Source organism: Notamacropus eugenii, chromosome 4 (genome assembly GCF_028372415.1).
Source record: "Notamacropus eugenii isolate mMacEug1 chromosome 4, mMacEug1.pri_v2, whole genome shotgun sequence".
In the NCBI taxonomy this organism is placed as follows: Eukaryota; Metazoa; Chordata; class Mammalia; order Diprotodontia; family Macropodidae; genus Notamacropus; species Notamacropus eugenii.
The window spans coordinates 48,412,620-48,433,899 of record NC_092875.1 but is presented as its reverse complement, the minus strand read 5'-3'; the positions used below and the strand labels follow the sequence as shown (position 1 = coordinate 48,433,899).

Sequence of the window (21,280 nt, the reverse complement as noted above, 5' to 3'; positions counted from 1 at the left end):
TGAAGGTGTTTCCTCCCTAAGCCTCCCTTTTCTAGGCCAAATATCTCTAGTGATCTTGAGGTCAATAGCTACTCTGTTCCTCTATGGACATTTTCCAGCTTACCAATATCATTCCTAAAATATGACATGGACTGACCAGGGAGGAGTACATAGACATTATCACCTCTTTCTTCCTGAGCCATGTCTCTCTTAGCTTTTTTGGCTTCCATATCAAATTGTTTAATAATTTCACATTACCTCTTCTCTACCACACACAACATTCCATCTCCCACCACTAAACCTTTGCACACTCCGTTTCTTGGAATACAGCCCCTCTTCATCTCAGTCTCAAGGAATCTCTAGCTTCTCTCAAGGCTAATCTTAATGTTCCCTCTTCCCCAAGGACATTCCTGATACCAGTCATTAGCTTCCCTCCATACAGCCCATATAATGTTACACTTACTTCATATTTATTTTGTATAGAATTATTTGCATCCCTTGGTGTCTTCCATTGGAATGGAAACTCCTTCCAGAGTGAGGGCTTATTTCACTGTGTCTTTCTTTGTATTTCCACTGTTCTCCATATCTAACACAACGCTTTGCATATGTCAAGTGTACAATAAATGCCTGCTGAATTAAATCACTTATACTGAGTAACAGCCCCACAAATTTTTCAGATAATTTTACATTATCTGAAATATCTGCCAATTCTTCCCTCATCTTGTACATCAAGTTGACTTTTTGCCCCCAAAAGTAAGATTTTATATGCGTCCTTATTAAATTGTAACATATTAAATTCAGCCTGTCTGTCAAAATATATTTGACTTCTACCTCTGGGACAGCTCGACTGGTCCAGATTGTAAACACAGTCTCTACCATCTTAAGCCCAATATTCAAGCCAAACTGGACTATACACCATTTCCTGAATTCATGAGGCAAGTAAGTCACTAACTCTTCCCTGGGCCTCAGTTCCTCACCTGTAAAAGGAGAGGCTGACTGAAATGATCTTTAAGGTCCTTTCCAACTCTCAACCTAGATACTATTGTCACTGTTCACACTGTTCTCCTCCCTTGAAATGCCCTAATGACTCCATCTCTACCTTCTGAAAACGTACCCAGCTGCTAATGCCTTCCTGTTCCATCTCTGTGTAGACACACATACATAGACATAATTATTTATATGCTATCTCTCCCAATAGAATGTGAGTTCCTTGAAGGCAGGGATTGATTGTCTTTCTTTCTATCCCCAGATCTGAGCACAGTCCCTGATGCACAGTGAATGCTTAACAAATGTTTGCTGACTGACTACTCATCCTATAAAGTCCAGTTAAACTGCCACCACCTCCAAGGAGATTTCCTGACTGTAAATCTGACACAAAGGAATGACAGAGCCATTATGGAGGACTCCAGTTATTCAGACATCTACTGCAGCTCTCTACTTAAAAGCTGAAAATTTCTTGACTTAGAAAGAACAAACAAGGAGAAAGTCTATTTTGTATCTGAAAAACGAACTGGCTGTTACAATGAAAATTGTGGAGGCCTAGAGGGGATATAACTACTATCTCTTAGAGCAGAGAAGTCACACATGCTGCTGGTACTGCAGCTAGCAAAACTCTCAAGTTTAAAATGTAAGTGGGAAATACTTAATAAAACATATAAAAATACAATAGAACATAGATAATAATATTATGGGCAGGCAGGTGGTGCAGAGGCTAAAGTGTCTGACCTGGGGTCAGGAAAACTCCTCTTCCTGAGTTCAACTTTGGCCTCAGACCCTTACTAGCTGTGTGATCCTGGGCAGGTCACTCACCCCTGTTCTCCTCAGCTTCCTCATTCATCAAATGAGCTGAAGGACAACTACTCCAGTATCTTTGCCAAGAAAACCCCAAATGGGGTCACAAAGAATCAGAGATGATTGAGTAACAACAAATATTTTGGCAGCTAGGTGGCTGCCAAACAACAAAAAGGTGAATAAGCAGCCTACAGGGATCCTTATCTTCAATTTAGTAGCTACTGTTTTTATTTCAGTTTGATGCCACTATTTCAGAGTTTGAGGAAAGAAAAGTAGACCACCACAGGAGACCACAGTCTTAAGATATGCCCTAGGTTTTGCGAGAAATTTCAAAGAGTATAAAAGAAAGCTGGAGGGGAACCCATGAACTAAAATTCTACAAGGGAAAAATAGCACATGATAGATAAGAAACTTACAGGAATGAAATTCTGAAGACCCAAAGGAAACATGGGAGCTGTCCAAGGTAGAAGCAAAATGGGAGCCAAGACAGATTTGGCTACACGGAGAATTCACTACCCAACTTAGATTTTTAAGAGACTCACACAAAATGTGGAAGCAAGGACAAGTAAAAGAAGATGAACATAAAACTATTCATATACCTATACAAAGAAGACAGAGATGGTGAGGAAAACTAAAGACAGCCCAAAAAAGATAATTTTAGCTACCATGGGCTAAGAAAAGGATCAAAGAAGGGATAGCACCATGGATAAAAATATGTGGAAAGATAAATGACAGCAGAGAAGGTAAAGCTGATTAATTCTTACTTTGCCTGTTTTCCTGACAAGGGAATAACAGAAGAAAAATGGCTGATAAAGAGCTGATTGACACTAAACATAAATAAGGCTAGAGTAAGAGAGTATCTAGTTGTTCCAGAGGAAACCAAGTAAGTAGCCCAAATGTTCTACATACTCAAGTACTGGAGTACTCTGGAGAAGTACAAATGTTCCAATTTTCAAAAAAAAGGAGCAAGTCTGTCACTTACAATCAAAGGGTTTAACATTAATTCCGAGCAAGTTCAGGAATCCAATTACTAATGAGACAGTGAGGGAAGAGCAAAAATCTAAAAAAAGGAAGTGACGATTACAAAGAGTTTCATGAGAACTTTCATGAGTTTGATTAACTCTATTTCCTTTTATAATAATGTTACTAAGCTGGTAGATGAGGAAATGCTGTAGATAATATAGTTTACTTAGATTTTAGCAAAGCACTTGCTAAAGTATCTCATCCTCAGCTTGTGGAAAACAGATATCCATCGACTAGAAAAGAGTACAGTTAGATTGATTCAGAATTGCATGAATGGCCAGGTTCAAAAGAAGTCATAATAATAGTTCAAGGTCCCCTGGAAAAGTCTCTAGAGGAATATCTCAAGGACCTGTACTGTTTAAGGTTTAATCATTTTCATTAATGATTTGGTGATGTCATCACCTCCCATGGATTCAATTATCATAGCTCTATGCTGATGATTCTCAAATTAACTTATCCAGCCCTAATTTCTCCTACAGAGTTCCATCTCCAACTGCTTACTGAACATCTCAAAGTCAACCTGTGCAAAACTGAACTCATATTCTTTCCCCAAATGACCTTCCTTTTTCCCATTTCACACAGGTTCACAACTTAAGTGTCATCCTCAATTTTGCACTATCTTTCACTCTCCATATCCAATGTGTTTCCAAGGCCTGTCAATGTCCACCTTTGTAACATCTCTTGAATATGCCCGCTACAGTCCTCCAACACTGCCACTATGCTGATGAAAGCCTTCATCATCTCTCCAATTATTATAATAGCTGCCTACCACATGTCTCTCCCCACTCCAGTCCATCCTCCACTCAGCTGTCATAGCGATCTTTCTAAAGTTTGCGTCAGATTCTATCAATACACCCTCCCTGTCCAAACCTCTCCACACACAATAAAGTGCAATAGCTACCCATCACTTCTAGGACCAAATATATAATCCTAATAATATAACTCTACCTTCCCTCTACAATGACCCACGTTTCCAGTCTTAACACCTCACTTCTCCCTTTGTTCAATGAAATCCAAAAAGAGTCTCACAACTCTGAGCATTTTCACTGGCTGTCCCCCATTCCTGGAATGCTCTCCCTTGTCATCTCTGCCTTTCTTCAAGTCCCAGTTAAAATCCTACCTTCTGAAAGAAGCCTTTTCCTTAATCTTAGTAACTTTCCTCTGAGTTTATCTTTCCTTTTTTCCTGCTAACATCTTGTTTGTATGTACTTGTTCGCATTTCGTCTCAGCAGACTGTGAACTCTTTGTCCTTTGCCTTTCTTTGAATTCCCAGCACTTAGCACACAGTAGTGACGGGATACATGCTTGTTAACTTAAGTGACTTAACTAAAAGGAAACTACTCTGAGTAATGGACAAATTAGTTGACTGATTAACGGAAAGAACTTCCAGAAATAAGGAAGTAATAATGTGTACTAATCAGACTGCATTTCTAATACTGTGTTCCGTTCTGGATACTACAGTTTACGAAATATAATGATAATCTGGAAAGTATCCAGTGGAGGGCAACCAGGATGGTGAAGGATACTGAATATGACCTGAAAGAAATGACCATGTTTCTCTAGGAGAAGGCTTATGGCAGGAGTTCATAACCTCTTTTATACAATCAGTGACACTACCTACATGACAGAGATCGATCAACCAACCAACAAGTATTTATTAAGTATTCACTACATGCTAAGCAGGTGAAGTCACAATCTCTTTGAGCTTCAATTTTTTCATCTTTATAATGAAGGGTTTAGACTACAAGCCCTCTAAAGAGCCTTCCAGCTCTTTATGATCTTATGATCAATACCACTCTACAGAGTTGAAAGGAAGTTATTCTAAGAGGATTGAAGATCCTTATGAAAAAATGTTTTTGACCTAAGCAACTTAATTAATAGATCACTCAGCTGTTACTGAGGTAGATGTAGAATTACTGCCCCCTAAGAAGTTTGCTGGTAAAAAGGATGAAGTAGGAAGTGGCAGAGATCAAATTAATCATAAATGGGGATTTTGCCATGGTCTCACTTTTGTTTTTCCTCTCATCTCATGGCACGCCATTGTTCTTATTCCCAGGTTAAGAGCCTCTGATCTACGCCAATCCAAATCTTAAGAAGAATCCTCTTCACAACATAACTAACAAAGGTATACAGGCTAGCTAACATTTATTTGAAGACCTCTCCTGAGGCAGCTAGGTGGCACAATGGATCGAGTGCCAGGTAAAGTCAAGAAAACATGAGATCAAATGCAGCCTCAGATACTTCCTAGCTGTCTAACCCAGGACAAGTTACATAAGCCTGTTTGCCTCAGTTTCCTCATGTGTAAAATGAGCGGGACAAGGAAATGGCAAGTCACACCGGTATCTCTGCCAAGAAAACCCCAAATGGGGTCATGAAAATTCAGACAAGACTGAAACAACTGAATACCAACAACATTGATGGGGAAGCCTTCAATTACAGAACAGCTCTAGTTATAAAGGTTTTTCTTATTTTTAAGCCAGTGTGATATTACAGATGAAGGTCAATTTTAATTGTACATAAACTTTAATCAGATTTTTCCATGGATCAGTGGTTCCCTTAATTCTCTACACCTGAGTTAAAAGTGCTTCTAGCAAGTTAGATTATTATAAATTACAATATCTGCATTTTAGAGGCTATAAAATTTTATAAAACAATACTCTGAACTGGTGTCCATTTGCCATGTTTTGTCCTTCACAGTTAGATGCTTTTTTTGATCCTTGGTAAATAAGGGCTGCAGATTTTTCTTTCCTTAGTATGGTAATCAGAGAAGAAATTTCCGTTTGGACAGGTTATTTAGTACCTAAATATTACTATGTCACAATATAAACTATGAATTTTTTTCTAGCATTTCATAAGTAAAATATCTCTAAGGTCCCTTTCAGATCCAAATCTATGATGTTATAAAAATCCTTTAATCGAAAACAATTAAAATAATGTTAAGAGAATATTTGGGGAACAGTTAAATAGCATAGTGGATCAAGTACGGGGCTTGGAATCAGGAAGACTCCCCTTCATGAGTTTAAATTTGGCCACATACGTTTCCTAGTAGTGTAACCCTCAGCAAGTCACTTCGCTAGAATGGCAAACCATTCCAATATCTTTGCCAAGAAAACCCCAAATGGGGTCACAAAGAGTAGGACACAAATGAAAATGACTGAACAAAAGAGTATTTTTGTTAGCATAAAAGATAGGACACATTTTTATTATGAATCTTTTTGTGACCTACTGGCCTTTGCTTCAGTTTCCCTCAATTTGCAAAAAAGAAAAACCTGGTGTTTTGATTCAGGAAGGCCTGTGAATTATAGGGCCCTACTTCCTCCTCCTCAGTGGGATCCTATTCTAAAATATCCAGGTCGTTTCCTACTAGGGCTACTCCAAAATAAAGGATTTCTCATGGTAGGCTATATCAGTACTGCATTATCTATCCCCCTTCAAATATTCACAAGAATAAGATTTCTACTTTAATGATTTTGTGGATACTCTCCAAGTCTAGATTCATTAATTCATCTATCCCTAAATTACCAAAACAAACAAGAGGTGCTATTTTTAGTTGCTAAGGTCCTGCATACCAAAATAAGAAGGATTCCCCCAGGGAGCCAATATTTTGCTTCTGTTGGAGCTGTTTTTGTATAGCTAATGTCACAGGACGTTTTTCAAAAAGCAGATCTACAAAGGCTACCGGTGTTTCAACTGTCATTCTTAATAGGCCCCAGGGATTTTTGTTTCTGGTATTCTTAGTGGTATATATCAAGTTAGTATTTTTCTTCCCTTCCTATTAAAATTTTTTTTTAAAAAATTAATCACAACTATAAAGGTTGATTTGTTTCTCTGTGATTTGTGTTCAACTCGTGGTTTCTTATTTTTACATTAAGAAGTTTTTTCTGGTTGTTTCTTCCAGGTCACTTAAGAGATTAAAGTACATTAAAATACCAGCAAGTATTCCGAGTGCCTACCACATTCAATGCACTGTGCCAGAGCTCTAGGGAAAGAGATCTAAAAAGAAGTAGTCTCTGCCCTCAAGGCACCTACATTCTACTAAGGAGAAGCATGTGTGGCCATGTTCACAGATTAGTAAACACAGGATCTATTGTTGTTGTTCAGTCTTGCCCTATTCTTTGTGACCCCATTAGAGGTTTTCTTGGCAAAGATACTAGAATGGTTTGCTGTTTACTTCTCCAACTCATCTGACACATGAGGAAACTGAAGCAAACAAGAATAAGTGACTTGCCCAGGGTCCCACAGCTGGTAAGTGTCTGAGGCCACATTTGAACTCAGGTCTTCCTGACTCCAGGCCCAATGTTCTAAACACTGATTCATCTAGCTGCTCAGGATCTGTGCCCCCAAAAAATGGATAAAGGACTTGAAAATCAGTTCAAATTCTGTCTTAGACATTTAATAGTTGTGTGTCCCTGAAAAAGTCACAGCCTGTACAGGCTTCCATTCACTCATCTATAACACAAAGGGGTTGAACTAGATGACCTCTGATGTGTCCAATCCTATGACGGGAGGAGGAGGAAGAGAGAGAGCCAAAGCTGAAGGAATTCATAAAACTCTCTTGAAGAAGTCACCCTTGAAAAGAGTGCCAGGGGATCCAAGTAGAGATAAGGAAGAAGAGTATTCCAGAAGTGAGGACTGATATAGGATGTCAAAAAGAAGGAGCCTGGTAAGAGCATTCCGTCCACAAAAGAACATGTATGGAGTCAAGTGTGGACAGAGGCTTTCTAAACGGTAAAGGGATTTTAATGCCAAACACCAAAGGCAACAGGAAGCCCTTGACGCTTCTGATCAAAGGGGTGGCATGGCCACCCAGCTACTTTTAGAGTGACTGGTGCGGCCGCTATGTAGAAGATGGACTGTAGGAGGAAACTGGGGTAGGGAAGGACAATCAGGAAGTTGTGGCAATAGTACAGGCGAGAAATTATATGGACCTGGTGTGAAGAAAAGGGGGGACAGGATCAAGCAAGGCTCTAGAAGCGTCACTGACAACACCTAACAAATAACTGGGTGGGGGGGAGGGAACGAGTCTGAAAAATCAAGGAGGACGTCTAGGAGACAGGGAGAATAGCGGTGCCCTCTTCAAAGAAACTGAGAAGCAGAGAAGAGTGGGTCTAGGGAAGCAGTTCATGAGCTCTGTTTGGGACATGTGGAGTTTGAGATACCTATGAGACAGCGAAGTGGAGACGTTCAGCAGGCAGGTAGAGACCAGAGACTAGAATCTCAGTAGAGAGACAAGGGCAGAAAATGTGCATTTAGGAGCCACCCACATAGGAAATAGTTGAACCTATGGAAGTTGAGGAGCCCACCAAGAGGGAGATGACAGAGATAAAAGAGTAAGCCTAGAACAGAGCTCTGGGGTCATGTACCCATGAAGAGGTAGTAGGACATGGAAGAGGGGCCAACAAAGGAGACCCAGAAGGATGAGTGCAATAAATATCAACAAAACATGTTGATATATAACTTTAACAAATGTTAAAGTTAACATTTATGGACTGGAATAGCCCACAACATATAATCTGTCTTACCTTAAACTACTTATTAGCCAAATAAAAGCCACTTTCTTCTGTATAAGACTCCAAAACCAATTTGGGGCTGGGGAATAAAGGGGGGTTTGTGGGAAGAATATAAGGATAGCTTCACTTATTTCAAAGTAAAACACAGTTTGATCAGTTAAAAAGTCAACAAAATGTAAGACAAAAACTGTCTTTTTAACTCTATTACAATATTAAAATTAAGTGCACCTCAATTTGAAATGGACAAATCTCTGAACCTAAACAGACAAATTAAGGGGCATTACAGTTCTTTACAAAAGGAGATTCAATTTTATGTCTTCAGGGTGCTTTAGGTGGTAGCTCCCCCAAAATATTTAACAACCTGCATATAACCAATTTTAAAGGAAACCTCTATAATTAAAGCAAGGGGCACTTTTTAAAGAATCAACACACAGAAATAGATACATTGCTATTTTTTTTCCTTTCAGTGGAACAAAGAGGATGGTAGAATGAAAAAAGCTCTGGCTTTGGAGTTAGGAAACCCTGGCTCTATTTCAAGTTCTGCTACTAACTTGCTGTGTGACCTTAATGAGTCACCTCACCTCTCTGGGCCTCCTTATTTGGACAATGTCAGGGCCAGAATAAAGGATCTCCCAGGGCCCTTCCCACGCTGACATTACAAGATCCTACGAAGAGGATTAGACAACATTAAAACTAATGCTACTAAAGCTGGGCATGCATCTAATGTAGACATTTACAGTTAAGACATTTTTCTAGATGTTAAATTTACAATTTTCATTCTGTCTTGTACTGTACTGCCTTTTCTGTAAATTGCAGGTAAGTTTCAAAGACACAGGAAAGACCCCAACATTTAAAATGCCACACACAAAAGAATCCTCAGCAATGTATAACCAGACATAAAATAAGTTTTAGATGACAAGCATGCTGAAAGCTACCACTGCTTTACAGATGAATAAGAAAAAATAACTAAGAACTGTGCTGTCACTTAATCATGCAATTTCAGTTTCAAAGTTTATAGTTTTGAGAAAGGTTCACTGTTGTATTATGATTTTTTTAAAATAAGGAATGGGCACTGGGAAAAAATATTGAATAGCAAATACTTTATTGAAGGTTAAAATAATCAAATCTGGATGAATCTAAAATCCGGGATGAGACTACATTTTAGAACCATCGAAAAGTACCTGAAATGGCTGCTGCGGGGACGCAAAAGCAGCAGAAACATTTGGAGGAAGCTGGGTTGCAATAGCAACGGGAGTCCCAGTCTGCCCATCCTTTCCTGTCACAACCTTTACCTGAGAGAAGATATTTTGAGAAAAAAGGGAAAATAATTTTTAAGACTGCTCAAAAATGCTTTGGCATTTTATCACCGATATTTCACTCAAATTTGGTAGGGAAAAAAAATACTAGGTACTAGAGTGACAGTCTATAAAAGCCAAAGTTTTCCAAATGCAATCTTTGCAGTAAATCCAACTTAACAAGTGAAATATACTTTTGTTAACTTCTTGTTTAAAAAAAAACATAAAAAAGAATGGCAGACAGTCTTTTTTCATTAAAAAAAAATCCATTCAATGTATAGGCAACTTGGAAGGTGCCAACTCTATTACCAAAAGAGGCAGGTCTATAAGGCCAGTGAGCCATGTCCAACAGGAAGTGATAAAGACAAAGGAAAAATGCACAAAAAGAAGAAATCAGTTTACAGACAAAGTCTGTTTGATTGGCAAATGAGCAAAGAAAAACTGAATTTAATTATTTTATATCAATTCTGATAAAAGCCTTTAAAACAATTATATATTAAGATATGAAATGGTTCCCATCGTCAGAGTGTTAAAGAAAACATATAATGACAAAGCCACAGCAGATACATCCATTAACATCAATGAGCATAAGCAAAGAGACTAGCATTTGGGTACCAAAGGGCTGATTTCTTTGCAGAATAAGAGATGGGAGAGATTACAATTACATCAGCTAACTCATAAAACAAAACAAGCTCCACCAACACAGATTCACAACACGTGACACAGAAGTACAATATACAGTGCATTACAGTACAATTCATCCCTATCAACTTGTTCTGGGCCTAGGAAATACAAATAAAAGATCACAAGCTTTTAAGAATCCTTTAGCCTGGGGAAATTCTTCAATAATTCATTCACTATACACAAAGTAAGATCAAATCCCAGAAATGAAAATTATCCTACAAATACAATTCTAAAGTCATATCCTTCATGAAAATTGAAGCCTAAATGACTATTTCCCAAAACTATGAATCATTTTATATTTGTACACAGTTATTATCACATTTAAATGAGATAAAAGTGATACTATATAAGTTCTAGGAAATGCTACTTCTGATTGGTCCTATGGAGAAGACACATTGACTCAACCTTTCTGTTTAGAAATAAGGAGGTGGGGAAGAAATCCATAAGTAAAATAGCAACAAAAACTTTTTAGAAGCAAATGGATGTTTCTGAGTATGTTTATTTAGTGATCAGTCCACCCTGGCAAATAAGGAATAGAACCTTAGAGAAGCAACCTGAATATGTTTACTGAGTTATTAAATACTCTCCAAAACACCATTCAAGTCACCAGCCAAGAGCCTAGATTAAAGAAAAAGAAATTTTGTCAAATCAGTTTGGTTAGATTAACCAAGCTGAAAGCCCTATCTTTAATGAAAACATTTTAGGTATCTTTACAATTACAAAAATCACCACCATCGTTTTCCTTCTTCCTATGGAAAAAAAAGAACTTAAGAAAAATACATTCTTAATGTTATCAATCTTTATTTATGAGTAAGATCCTTCTACAACTAAACTTAAAAATATGAAAGTGATACAAATATTTTATTATTTACCATTTCATAGACTTTCTCCTCCTTGACATTTTTCCTCTAAATTATTAATAAATTTCTTACCTCATCATTGATAACCTCAGATTTTTCCTCCTCCTCCTCTTCCTCAAGATCCAAATCATTTTGCTTAAGATAGGCTTGTAAGGGTGCATAGTGTTTTTTCTTAAAAGCTAAGAAATCCATCATATTCCCTTGAAAATGCTGCAAGAAAAATAATTCAATCAAATACTCCTTAAAGTTTTCTTTCAGAGCCTCCATCTCTCTGTAATGATGATCTAAGCATTGCTTTCTCATTTGAGCTGTTTCTTGAGATGCTGGTGGAATTTCCTCCAATTTTTTAGGTACTTTTTTCACTCCCATACTTCCTGCAGGAGCAAGAGGAAGGCTGGAAAGACCCTGTGGCACAGCAGCTCTAGAAGGGCTGGTGGGTCCAGGGGGTGGTGAAGTCATCCCAAAGGCTGAAGAGCCTCCAACTCCAGATATGAAGACGCCTGAAGGCCTCTCAAACCCCATAGGTCTGTTCAACTGCTGTCCTTGAAGTACTTGCTGCTGCTGAATCAGCTGTCCTTGAATAATACTACTGATCTGGGGTGGCAAGCTGGTCGTTGCAATATGACTGGGGCTAGTCAAAGGCTGCATACTGGCACCACTAGCGACGGGGCTCTGGGGTCCAAGATGATGAATGGTGCCGCCTGTCTGGGTGTGGGGCTGTGAAAGTCTGCGTTCTCGAACGGTAATAGGGGGCCCCGTGTGCTGGAGTTGAACCTGTCCTCCCTGAGCAATCTGGGCAATGCCTGAGCCCTCCTGATACACAAAATGTCCGCCATTCGAAGGGCTCAAACTGATCTGTCTCACAAGGACACTAGCATCCACAAAGCCTCCAGTGGGGCTGGAGCTGCAAATACCCAGTCCAGGACCAGGAGTGCCTGCCCGCACACTCTGTAAGGCCTGCACTGGCCCAGGGCTGGGCTGGGTTGGGCTTTGAGACTGGACCTGTTGAGGCAATGGGGAGGTAACTTGAATGTAGGATGGGGAGCCATGCTCAAACCTCCTTTGCTGAGAATTAAACTGAAAACCTGGGGAAGTTGGATTGGGGATTGGCAAAGGGGTCAGGGTGATCTGCTGGTTTCCTCCAACTACTGGTCCAACATTCTGAAGTGTGATGTTTACATTCTGACCAGCTACTGGACTTCTATTCATGAGCTGCTGTATTTGGTAACTGGGAGACTGTGGTGCAGATGGGCTTGCTGAAGGAGCAAATGGAGCCGCAGGGGACTGGGGCAGATTTGAATGTGACTGTTGGTCTTCCCCTTCACTGCCTGTGAAGGACCTGGACCTCTGGAGCTGGACATTCTGAGGACCACTGCCATGGTGCATTATCGCTTCCTTTTTTCTTCCAATTTAATACTATCCTAAAGAAAAGAAAAAATTATAATTGAGTTATTGGATAATAAAAACATTATTTTTGATTGCCATTTATTTATTTACTGTGATAAAAGTAAAAGTCTAGTAAAAGTACTACAGCCTTTGAATATTTTAATTATCCACTAATTTTTAGAATTCCAAAGCAGGAAATTAATCAAACAGGGAGTTAACCAAAGCTGATTTTTTTTTTAATTCAGCCAAGACAAGCCAAAACACTTACAACATTCACATTCTTTAATTCTCAAACACCTACAACTGCACTGCAACCAACTGCTTCAGTCTTCGCAATATCATCCTTGATGCCCGATCAGTTAGTTACCAAGTTCCTCCTCCTCAACGTTTCCTGACACTGATCCTTCTTCTCTGGTCACATCACATGACCCTAGAATGGGCCCTCAACACCTCTTGCCTTTTATTTGGTCTGCCTAGTTTCAGTCTTTCCCTTCTAAAAAACATTCTCCACACAGTGCCACATTGATATTCCTACCAGTATTTGCATATGTTGATAACCTTTCTCCTTCTGAGTACTCTCTCCCTCTACATTTTCATGACCTTACTCTCTTGGTTCCACTAATATCTGATGCTCATTCTTAGTCACGTTTGTGCAATCTTCTTTCATGCACTGCTCTCTCCTTTAGTGTCCACCAAAGCTGAGACCTGGGTTTTCTCTTCTCCTGTCTCTCTTATTACTTAGTGATCTCATTCACTCCCATGGGTCCAATTATCATCTATATGCAGAAAATTTCTAGAATGATTTATCCAGCCCTAATCCCTCTCCCAAGTTTCAGTACTGCATCATCAACTGCATGTTGGAAATTTCAGACTGGATATCCAACAGACATCTCAAACCCATGTCCAAAACAAAACTCACTGTCTTTCCCCAAAAACTCTCCCTTCTTCTGAGTTTCCTAATTACTGTCCCTCTTTCCATTCACCCAGGACCACAATCTCATGTCATCCTCAACTCCTCTCTCTTACTCAGCTCACATATCCAAGAAGCTGCCAGATCCTGTCATTTTTTTTCTTTATAACATCTTCTACTTATATTCCCACCACCCTAAGTCAAGCCTTTATCATCTCTTACCAAACTACTGAAATAGTTTTCTAAATGATCTCCCTGAGCCATCTCTACCCAATTCAATCCATCTTCCCCTCAGGTGCTAAAGAGATTTTCCTAAAGCACAGGTCTAACTATGTTACCCTCCAGTTCAATAGACTCCAGTGACTCCCTATTTCTTCTAGGATCAAATATTAAGTGCATAAGATGCAAGCAATTATGTACAAATAAAATGTATATAAGATAAATTGGGTAGATATCAAAGACAATTCAGAAAACTGTTGTCTGTCCATTTGTAGTACAAAGGGGGGAAAATGGATGTTTAAATGCCTGCATAGAATCCAGACAATTAGAAATGGAAGAGAATTCAGAAGAATTCAGACATCTAACACCCCTGATCCACAGATGAGAAAGGAAGTGACTTGTCCACAATGACAAATCGATGAGTAGAGGCAGAACCACATTTTGTGCCACCAGGTTTCATGCTCATTTCATCAAATCAAGATACCCACAGTAAGAAATATTAATATCAGAGAACAATCTTAAACTGAGGCTAAGATAACATATTTCTTTCTCTTGCCTGAAGTTATTTATTGAAATAATTTCTAAAGATGGAGGTGGCAGAGATCAATTGTTGAACTTGGAGTTGGGAAGCTCCGGGTTTTAATCTCACTTCTGTCACTCACTATTTTATCCCAGGCAAATTATTAAATAATATGTACCTCAAGCAACTCATCAGGACTTATGCACTAAGTTGACTGAAATAGTTCCCACACTGAAAGTTGCCCCTTCTAAAGAACTAGGTAAAGTTACAACACCTGATACAAAAATGTGTCAAAATAAATTAATGCTAATGAAAGTTTTGCCCTTGCAAACAAAAGTTTCATTATCATTAATAACTGTTAAGATATCAGAAACACCTAGGCTCAAAAGTGAAAAAAGATTACTAAGTCAATTGATGTTATACTGTAACCCAAAATATCAAACTTACAAACTTTACATACTAATAAATTAACTCAGTATTATAACATTCATCTAAAACACTGTGAAGTGAAAGATAATGCCCAAACTACTTAGCCCAATTCTAATCAAGTGAGATAACATTTTTAAAATGCTTAGCAACAGAGCGTGGCCCATGATAGGTGCTATATAAACGCTTATTTCCCTCTCTACCCTTCCCAATCTACCCTTGCAGCCAGTATCAGCCCCAAAAGAAGCCCCGCTTCTAAAAGGATATTGTATCATCAACCTCAGCATTCACACCATTCCCCTTACAAGGTCAAACGCCTTCTCCTCCACTCAAGCCTGTCCACCCATTTTTCCACCTCCACCAGCCCACTGTGATTGCTCCTTTCTTTAAACACAATTACATATTATCTTGTATTGCTTTTTCATTTTTCATCCTCTATAAACAGAAGGTATATTCCTTGAGAGCAGGGACCACGGCTTGTTTATTTAAATTTTCTTTTATACTAAATACAGTACTTTGCACATAAAAGCTGAAGAAACACTTACTAATTAGTTCATCTGTTCATTCAATAAGCATTTATCTTGGGCAAATCACATCATCTCTGGGCCTCAGTTTCCCCATCTGCAAAATGAGTGGGTTGGACTAGATCAGTAGACTCCAAAGTTAGGGCTTTGTTGGAAAACAGTCTGAAAGAAATTAGATACAGACCAACAGCTCAATATACTAAGATATAATCCAAAAGATTTTATGATTTAGGCATACAAGTTGACATTAGAAGCAAATTAGAGGAGCAAGGAAGATACTACCTTTCTGACCTATGGATAGGTGTACAATTAATAACTATAGAAGATAAAATGGAAAATTTTGATTGTATAAAAAGTTCACACACAAAAAATTAATGCATTTTAAATTAGGGAAATGGGTAACAAAAATCTTCACAGCAAATTTCTCTGATAAAGTGTCATATACCGGAATGTATATATATAAGGAACTTTTTCAAATTTAGAGGACAAAGAGCCATTCCCCAAAGGATAAATGGGCAAAGGGTAGGAACAGTTTTCAAAGAAAGAAAACAAAACTATTAACAACCAGATGTGCTTTAAATCACTGTTAGACAAATACAAATTAGTTCCACATCTCAGCTACATCAAACTAGCAAAGATGACAAGAGAGAAAAATGAGCAATGCTCAAGAAAACAAGCATCCTCACATACTACTGGTGGAGCTATGACCAATCCAGCCATTCCAGAAAGCAATGTCGAACTAGGTCCCACAAGTCACTAATTTATGATACCTTTGAGACCAGCCCTCTCTCTAATACCACCATCAGGCCTGTACCTCCAAAAGACATCAAAGAAAGAGGAAAAAGAGTATATGTACAAATAATTATAGGAGCCTTTTACATAATAGCAAAAACTTGGAAAATAAAGGAATGATAATCTGTGGGGGAATGGCTAAGCAGATCATGATATATGAATGTAATGGAATGTTATTCTGCCATTAGAAATGACAAAATTTGAAAGACTCAGAGGTAACAGCAAAGGATTTTATTAATGGATGAAGAATAAATTAAGAACCAAACGAACAATTTATATAATAACAATATTAAAAAAAAAAACTTTGAAAGACTTGAGATCTCTGGCCTATGCAATAAAAAAGTCACTTCCAAAAGGATCGAAGATAAGTGTACCACCCACCCTGTTCCAGAAAAGTAGGCTTAAAATGCAGAATGAGACGTGCATTTGTGAACATGACTAATGTGGGAACCTGTTTTGAGGGATTACGAATATTTGTTATGTGAGTTTTATTTTTCCAACCAGGGAGTGAGGAACAAAAATAAATGCTTATTAAACTAAATAAAAGGACAAAAAAGGAATAGTTACGGGCTACAATCAAGGTTAGACAGATAAATTGGCTGTCAGTCCAAGGGGATGCTATCTGTTTTATATCCAATGTGATAAAAAGTGTGGTTTCAGAACAAATTAAAGAATATGTCAAAAAAATAAAAACAAAACCAAAGTGAGGGGCCTTGGTCTGACCCCAAGGGATATGTAATCAAGGATAGTAAGATGGGTTCACATCCCAGTCTCCAATACCTTTTAACATTCCCTTACACCCCTCCCAAATTGTCCTTCCCTAGTTTCGGGGAACAGCCTGGAGGGCCCAAATGCCTATTATAATCTAGTTTAAACCAGTGTCTCCACACCCTGCCCTGCTCCCCACCATCTTGTGGCTACTAAGACACCTTTAAATTCTGCATGTGGGGTATAATTTACTCAGTGAGTAAATTCCCATGCATATCTTTTATTTTTCATTAGAAAAGAGTAGCACAGGATAAACAGATATGGATGAGCTCAAACCCACCCCCTTCTACACATAGCACCACTATCCCTTCAGTATCCCAGGTTCTCAACTTCCTTGCTATCCTGGAATAACAAGGAAAATGAAGAAAAAAAAGTAAATAAATAAAAAAATGAATAAAGAGAATGTTCTTCATGTGGCAATATCTCTTAACTGCCAAATCCAACGTCCTTTCCTTAATCTCTGTCCTTTCTTGACCTATCTGTAGCATCTGACCCTACGGCTCACCCTCTCCCCTCTATATATGCTCTCCTCTCAGGATTACCATGTCACTGCACCCTTTGGGAGCAGCCATGTGCTGGTTTAACTCCCCTTTCTCAGTCTCCTTTGCTCCATCATTCACATCATACTTCCTAACATGTGTTACACTCCAACGGTTTGTCCTGAGTCTCTTTTCCCTGTTCTCTCTACACTCTCTCACTTTGTGATTTTATCAGTTTCCAAGTGTTTAATCATCATCAGATGATGGTACATCATACAGATGGTTCTCAGATCTATACCTACAGATCTAATCTCTCTCTTCAATTCTAGTCCTACATCACCAATTAACTGCTGGATATTTCAAACCTGATGTCTGCAGAAATTTCAAATTCAACATGCTCAAAACGGAACTTATTACCTTTTGTCTCAAAACTCACTTCTCTTGCAAACTCCCTCTCTCCATTAAGGGCACCATCATCCTTTACTGCTTTGCAAGTTGCCTTTGCAGTTAGCCCTGACTTCCTCTTTTCACTCACCTCCGACTGGCCAATCAGTTGTCAAATCTTGTCATTTCTGCCTCCACAACATCTCTCCCACCCATCTCCTCTTCTCTTAAAAGACCATTAACTTAGTCCAGGCCTTCATCATCTTTCTCAAGAACTAGTACAATGACCTCTTAAGTGGTCCCTCTGCTTCAAGTCTCCAATCAATCTTCCACAAAGCTGCCAAAATGTCCATCTCAAAGTGCAGGTCTGACCATTTAACTTCCCTACTCAATAAATTTCACTAACTCCTTACTGACTTTAGGATAAAATATTATTTTATCATAACTTTTGTGATTTCTACTTTTGCATAAGTTTTTTAAAACTTGATTTATTTTTAGTTTTCAACATTCATTTCCACAGGATTTTGAGTTTCAAATTTTCTCCCTATCTCTCTCCTCCACCCACCCCAAGATACCATGCACTCTGATAACACCTTTCCCTAATCTGCCTTCCCTTCTGTCACACTTCTCCCTTCCCTTATCTCCATCTTTTCTCTTTTCTTGTAGGGCAAGAGAGATTTCTATACCCCATTATCTGTATTTCTTATTTCCCAGCTGCATGCAAAAACAATTCTCAACATTTGCTCCTAAAACTTTGAGTTCCAACTTCTCTCCCTTCCTCCCTCCTATCCCCACTGAGAAGGCAAGCAATTCAATATAGCCCACACATGTGTAGTCATTGTGTAAATTTTATAACGTATATAATTATTAGCACAGTAATATATGTGTTTAATTTATGAGTAAATAACAGAGGAGATACATGATCAATTTTTTTTAACTAATAAGGGGACACAATAAAAACATTGGGAGATCACTAGACTAGACAATCCTTAAGTTCCAGCTCTAAATCTAGGGTCCTATGATCCTATGATAAAGGGACAACCTAAGAGCACTGGGTATCTGAAAGGCGGAGAAAGGAGGCAAGAATTAAGAGAAAAACAAGGCCAAGTCTCTCCTACAACCCAAGCCTAAAGTACTAAAACTGAATTACCCTTAGACCTGAGTAAAACTAAACATCTCTGCTTCTCCCAATCCAGCCAATCTTCTCATTCTCAATTAATTCAGGCCAATGGCACAGCAGGAAGACCTACATTTTCTTGAATAATGGTTTTTCTTTGTTGATTGGGTAAAGGTTCCCACTTTACCATTTTTCATTCAACAGGCATTCATTAAAGACATACTAAGCACCAAGGATACAAAGTTGACATTCATCATACCTAGATAAAAGAAGGGAGGAAAGTTATCTTGATTGATAAACGAATGCCCCTAGAGTAACAACTTCAGTCTCATCCTTGACTCCTCACTCTGGCTCATCTTTACCAAATCTTGTCTCTTTATCTCTACAACATTTCTCAAATACAGCCTCTCCTCCCCACTCAAAGGGCAACCATCCTAGTACTAGCCCTTATCACCTCTCCTCTGGACTATTCTAATGGTCTCCTCTGTGATCTCCCTGATTGTAGCCTTTCCCCTCAATGCTCCATCCCCACTCCACTTAGCTGTCAAGTCTGATCTTCCTGAAGTGTAGGTGCGACCACATAGATCTGATCAAGTATAAATTCCTCAGTTTGACATTTAAAGTACTTCACAAGTTGGCCCCATACCTACCCTACCAGCCTTCTTACACTTTATTCCCCTCCCCCACTACTCTTTGATTCCTCCATCCTGGATCATCTCTGTGTCATTCCATTCCTTCTCCAGTCACCACACCTTTGCAATGACTGTCTCCCATAACTGAAATGTACTCCCTCCTCCTCCCTGCTTCTTAGAACTCTTCAATTCCTTCAAGGTTAGCTTAAAGCACCAGTTTCTTCATAAACCTTTTTCCTAGTCTTCTCAGCTGCTAGCAAAGCCCCTCTCACAACTACCTTTTATTTATTTTGAAAATATATGGTATATATTCACGTCATCTCCCTAACGCTTAGCACAGTGCCAGACATATTAAGTTCTTAATAAATGTTTGCTGGTTAACTACTTGCAAACTGAAGTACTTGACCCAGTATGTGTACCCATTCAGCCATCCACTTAGGTCACCCTATTTGCCTGATATCTCTGACTCTCTCCTGGCCTCCCATACCCTGGTTTTCCATCTCTTGCTCTGGGCATAGTAATGAAATCATTGCTGTCACTGCTCCAATACATCAATCCACCACCCCTGTAACTCCCCAGACCAAAACTCCAGTATGGTACATGAACATAATGAACTTATATTGCACTGTAAGAAATGATAAATGTGAAAAATACAAAGAATCATGGGAAGATCTACAGAAATTGATACAAAATGAAGTAAGCAAAAGTAGAAAATCGGTAAACATAATGACTACAATAATGTAAATGTAAAGTACCAAAAAAGAAGAAAAAGTGACTGTGTAACACTTCTGATAAGCTTAGCCCTGGGGAAATGCCCATCCTTCTCCTGCCTTTTGCAGGCAGAGTCCATGAGTGGACAGCTACCAGATTCAGCTAACGTCTAAGGCAGTTTAGCCAAGCTGCTTTTCTTTCTTTTGTGCTTTGTTATAAGGGATAACACACTGAGGATAAGAGAGAGAAAAGAGATGTCCAGAAATGAAGGTGAGACAAAAACAAAAGATATTAATAAAAATGACTAAATCTGAAAAAATAAACAAGAACCAGACAGTGATGGCCTTTAAATGGCAAGCTGAGGATTTTGTATTTTATCACAGCATTATCAATATTACGCTGGAAGGGATCTTAGGAATCCATTGAGTCTAACCCTTTCATTTTACACAGGCAGAAACTAGGACCCAGGAAGACTGAGTAACTGGCACAAAAGCACACAGATAGTAAAGATAAGAAATAAAATTTGAAACCAAGTTCTGATTCCAGAACCAGTACTCTTCCATTGTATTACATGGCCTCTCTATCTTAGAAAGTCACTGAAAATTCTTGAGGAGAGCTGAAGGTTCAGAATACAGTTTTTGAAAGATTCTTTGGGCACAATGTGGACAATGCATCAAAGGGAAAAAACTGAAGGTATTATGAAGACCAATAAGAAGGCAGTTGCAATAGTACAAATCAAAGATGATAAAGGCCTAATCTAGAGTGGAAGCTATACTGAATGAAAATATGGGTATTCAAGGGGCTATCATGGCAATAGAAACGAAAAAGACTTAATCAGCAAGAGACTGAAAATAGAGGAATGAAGATGAGTGAATAATGACTAAACCTAGATATCTAGAGTACTCTGAACAGAAATAAGGAAGTGTGAAGAAAAGGGAGCTTTCGAGGTGAAGATAATGGGTTCTGTTTTGAACATGTTAAGTTTGAAATTCCTAAGGAATATCAAGGTAGAGATGGCCAACAAGCCTAGAGTTCAGAAGGGAGACTAAGCTGTATAATCATCTACGGAAAGATAACTGAACTCACTGAAGCTAATTAAATAATCCAGGAGAAGGAAAGAGGAAGAGAGAGAGAAAGAGAGAGAGAGAGAGAGAGAGAGAGAGAGAGAGAGAGAGAGGAGAGAGAGAGAGAAAGAAAACCCAGGATAAAGTTTGACAGGCACCCATAGCAAGAGAAGGAAATGAATGATGATCCAACAAAGAATCACAGA

General features: G+C 38.7%; 1 protein-coding gene across 4 annotated transcripts in view; it reads right to left on the bottom strand.

Moving 5' to 3' along the window:
- Positions 1 to 21,280, bottom strand: part of EP400 (E1A binding protein p400) — a 134,693-nt gene that overhangs the window by 102,523 nt on the left and 10,890 nt on the right. For 3 of the 4 annotated variants that reach the window (XM_072600780.1, XM_072600781.1, XM_072600783.1), the window contains exons 2-4: positions 15,149 to 15,289; positions 11,215 to 12,563; positions 9,485 to 9,595 (exon numbers count right to left, since the gene is read on the bottom strand). In XM_072600780.1, the coding sequence (XP_072456881.1) occupies positions 9,485 to 9,595; positions 11,215 to 12,528 (1,425 nt within the window). In that variant the 5' untranslated portion in view covers positions 12,529 to 12,563; positions 15,149 to 15,289. The remainder of the gene's footprint in view (positions 1 to 9,484; positions 9,596 to 11,214; positions 12,564 to 15,148; positions 15,290 to 21,280) is intronic. The other variant, XM_072600782.1, reaches the window with a different exon arrangement.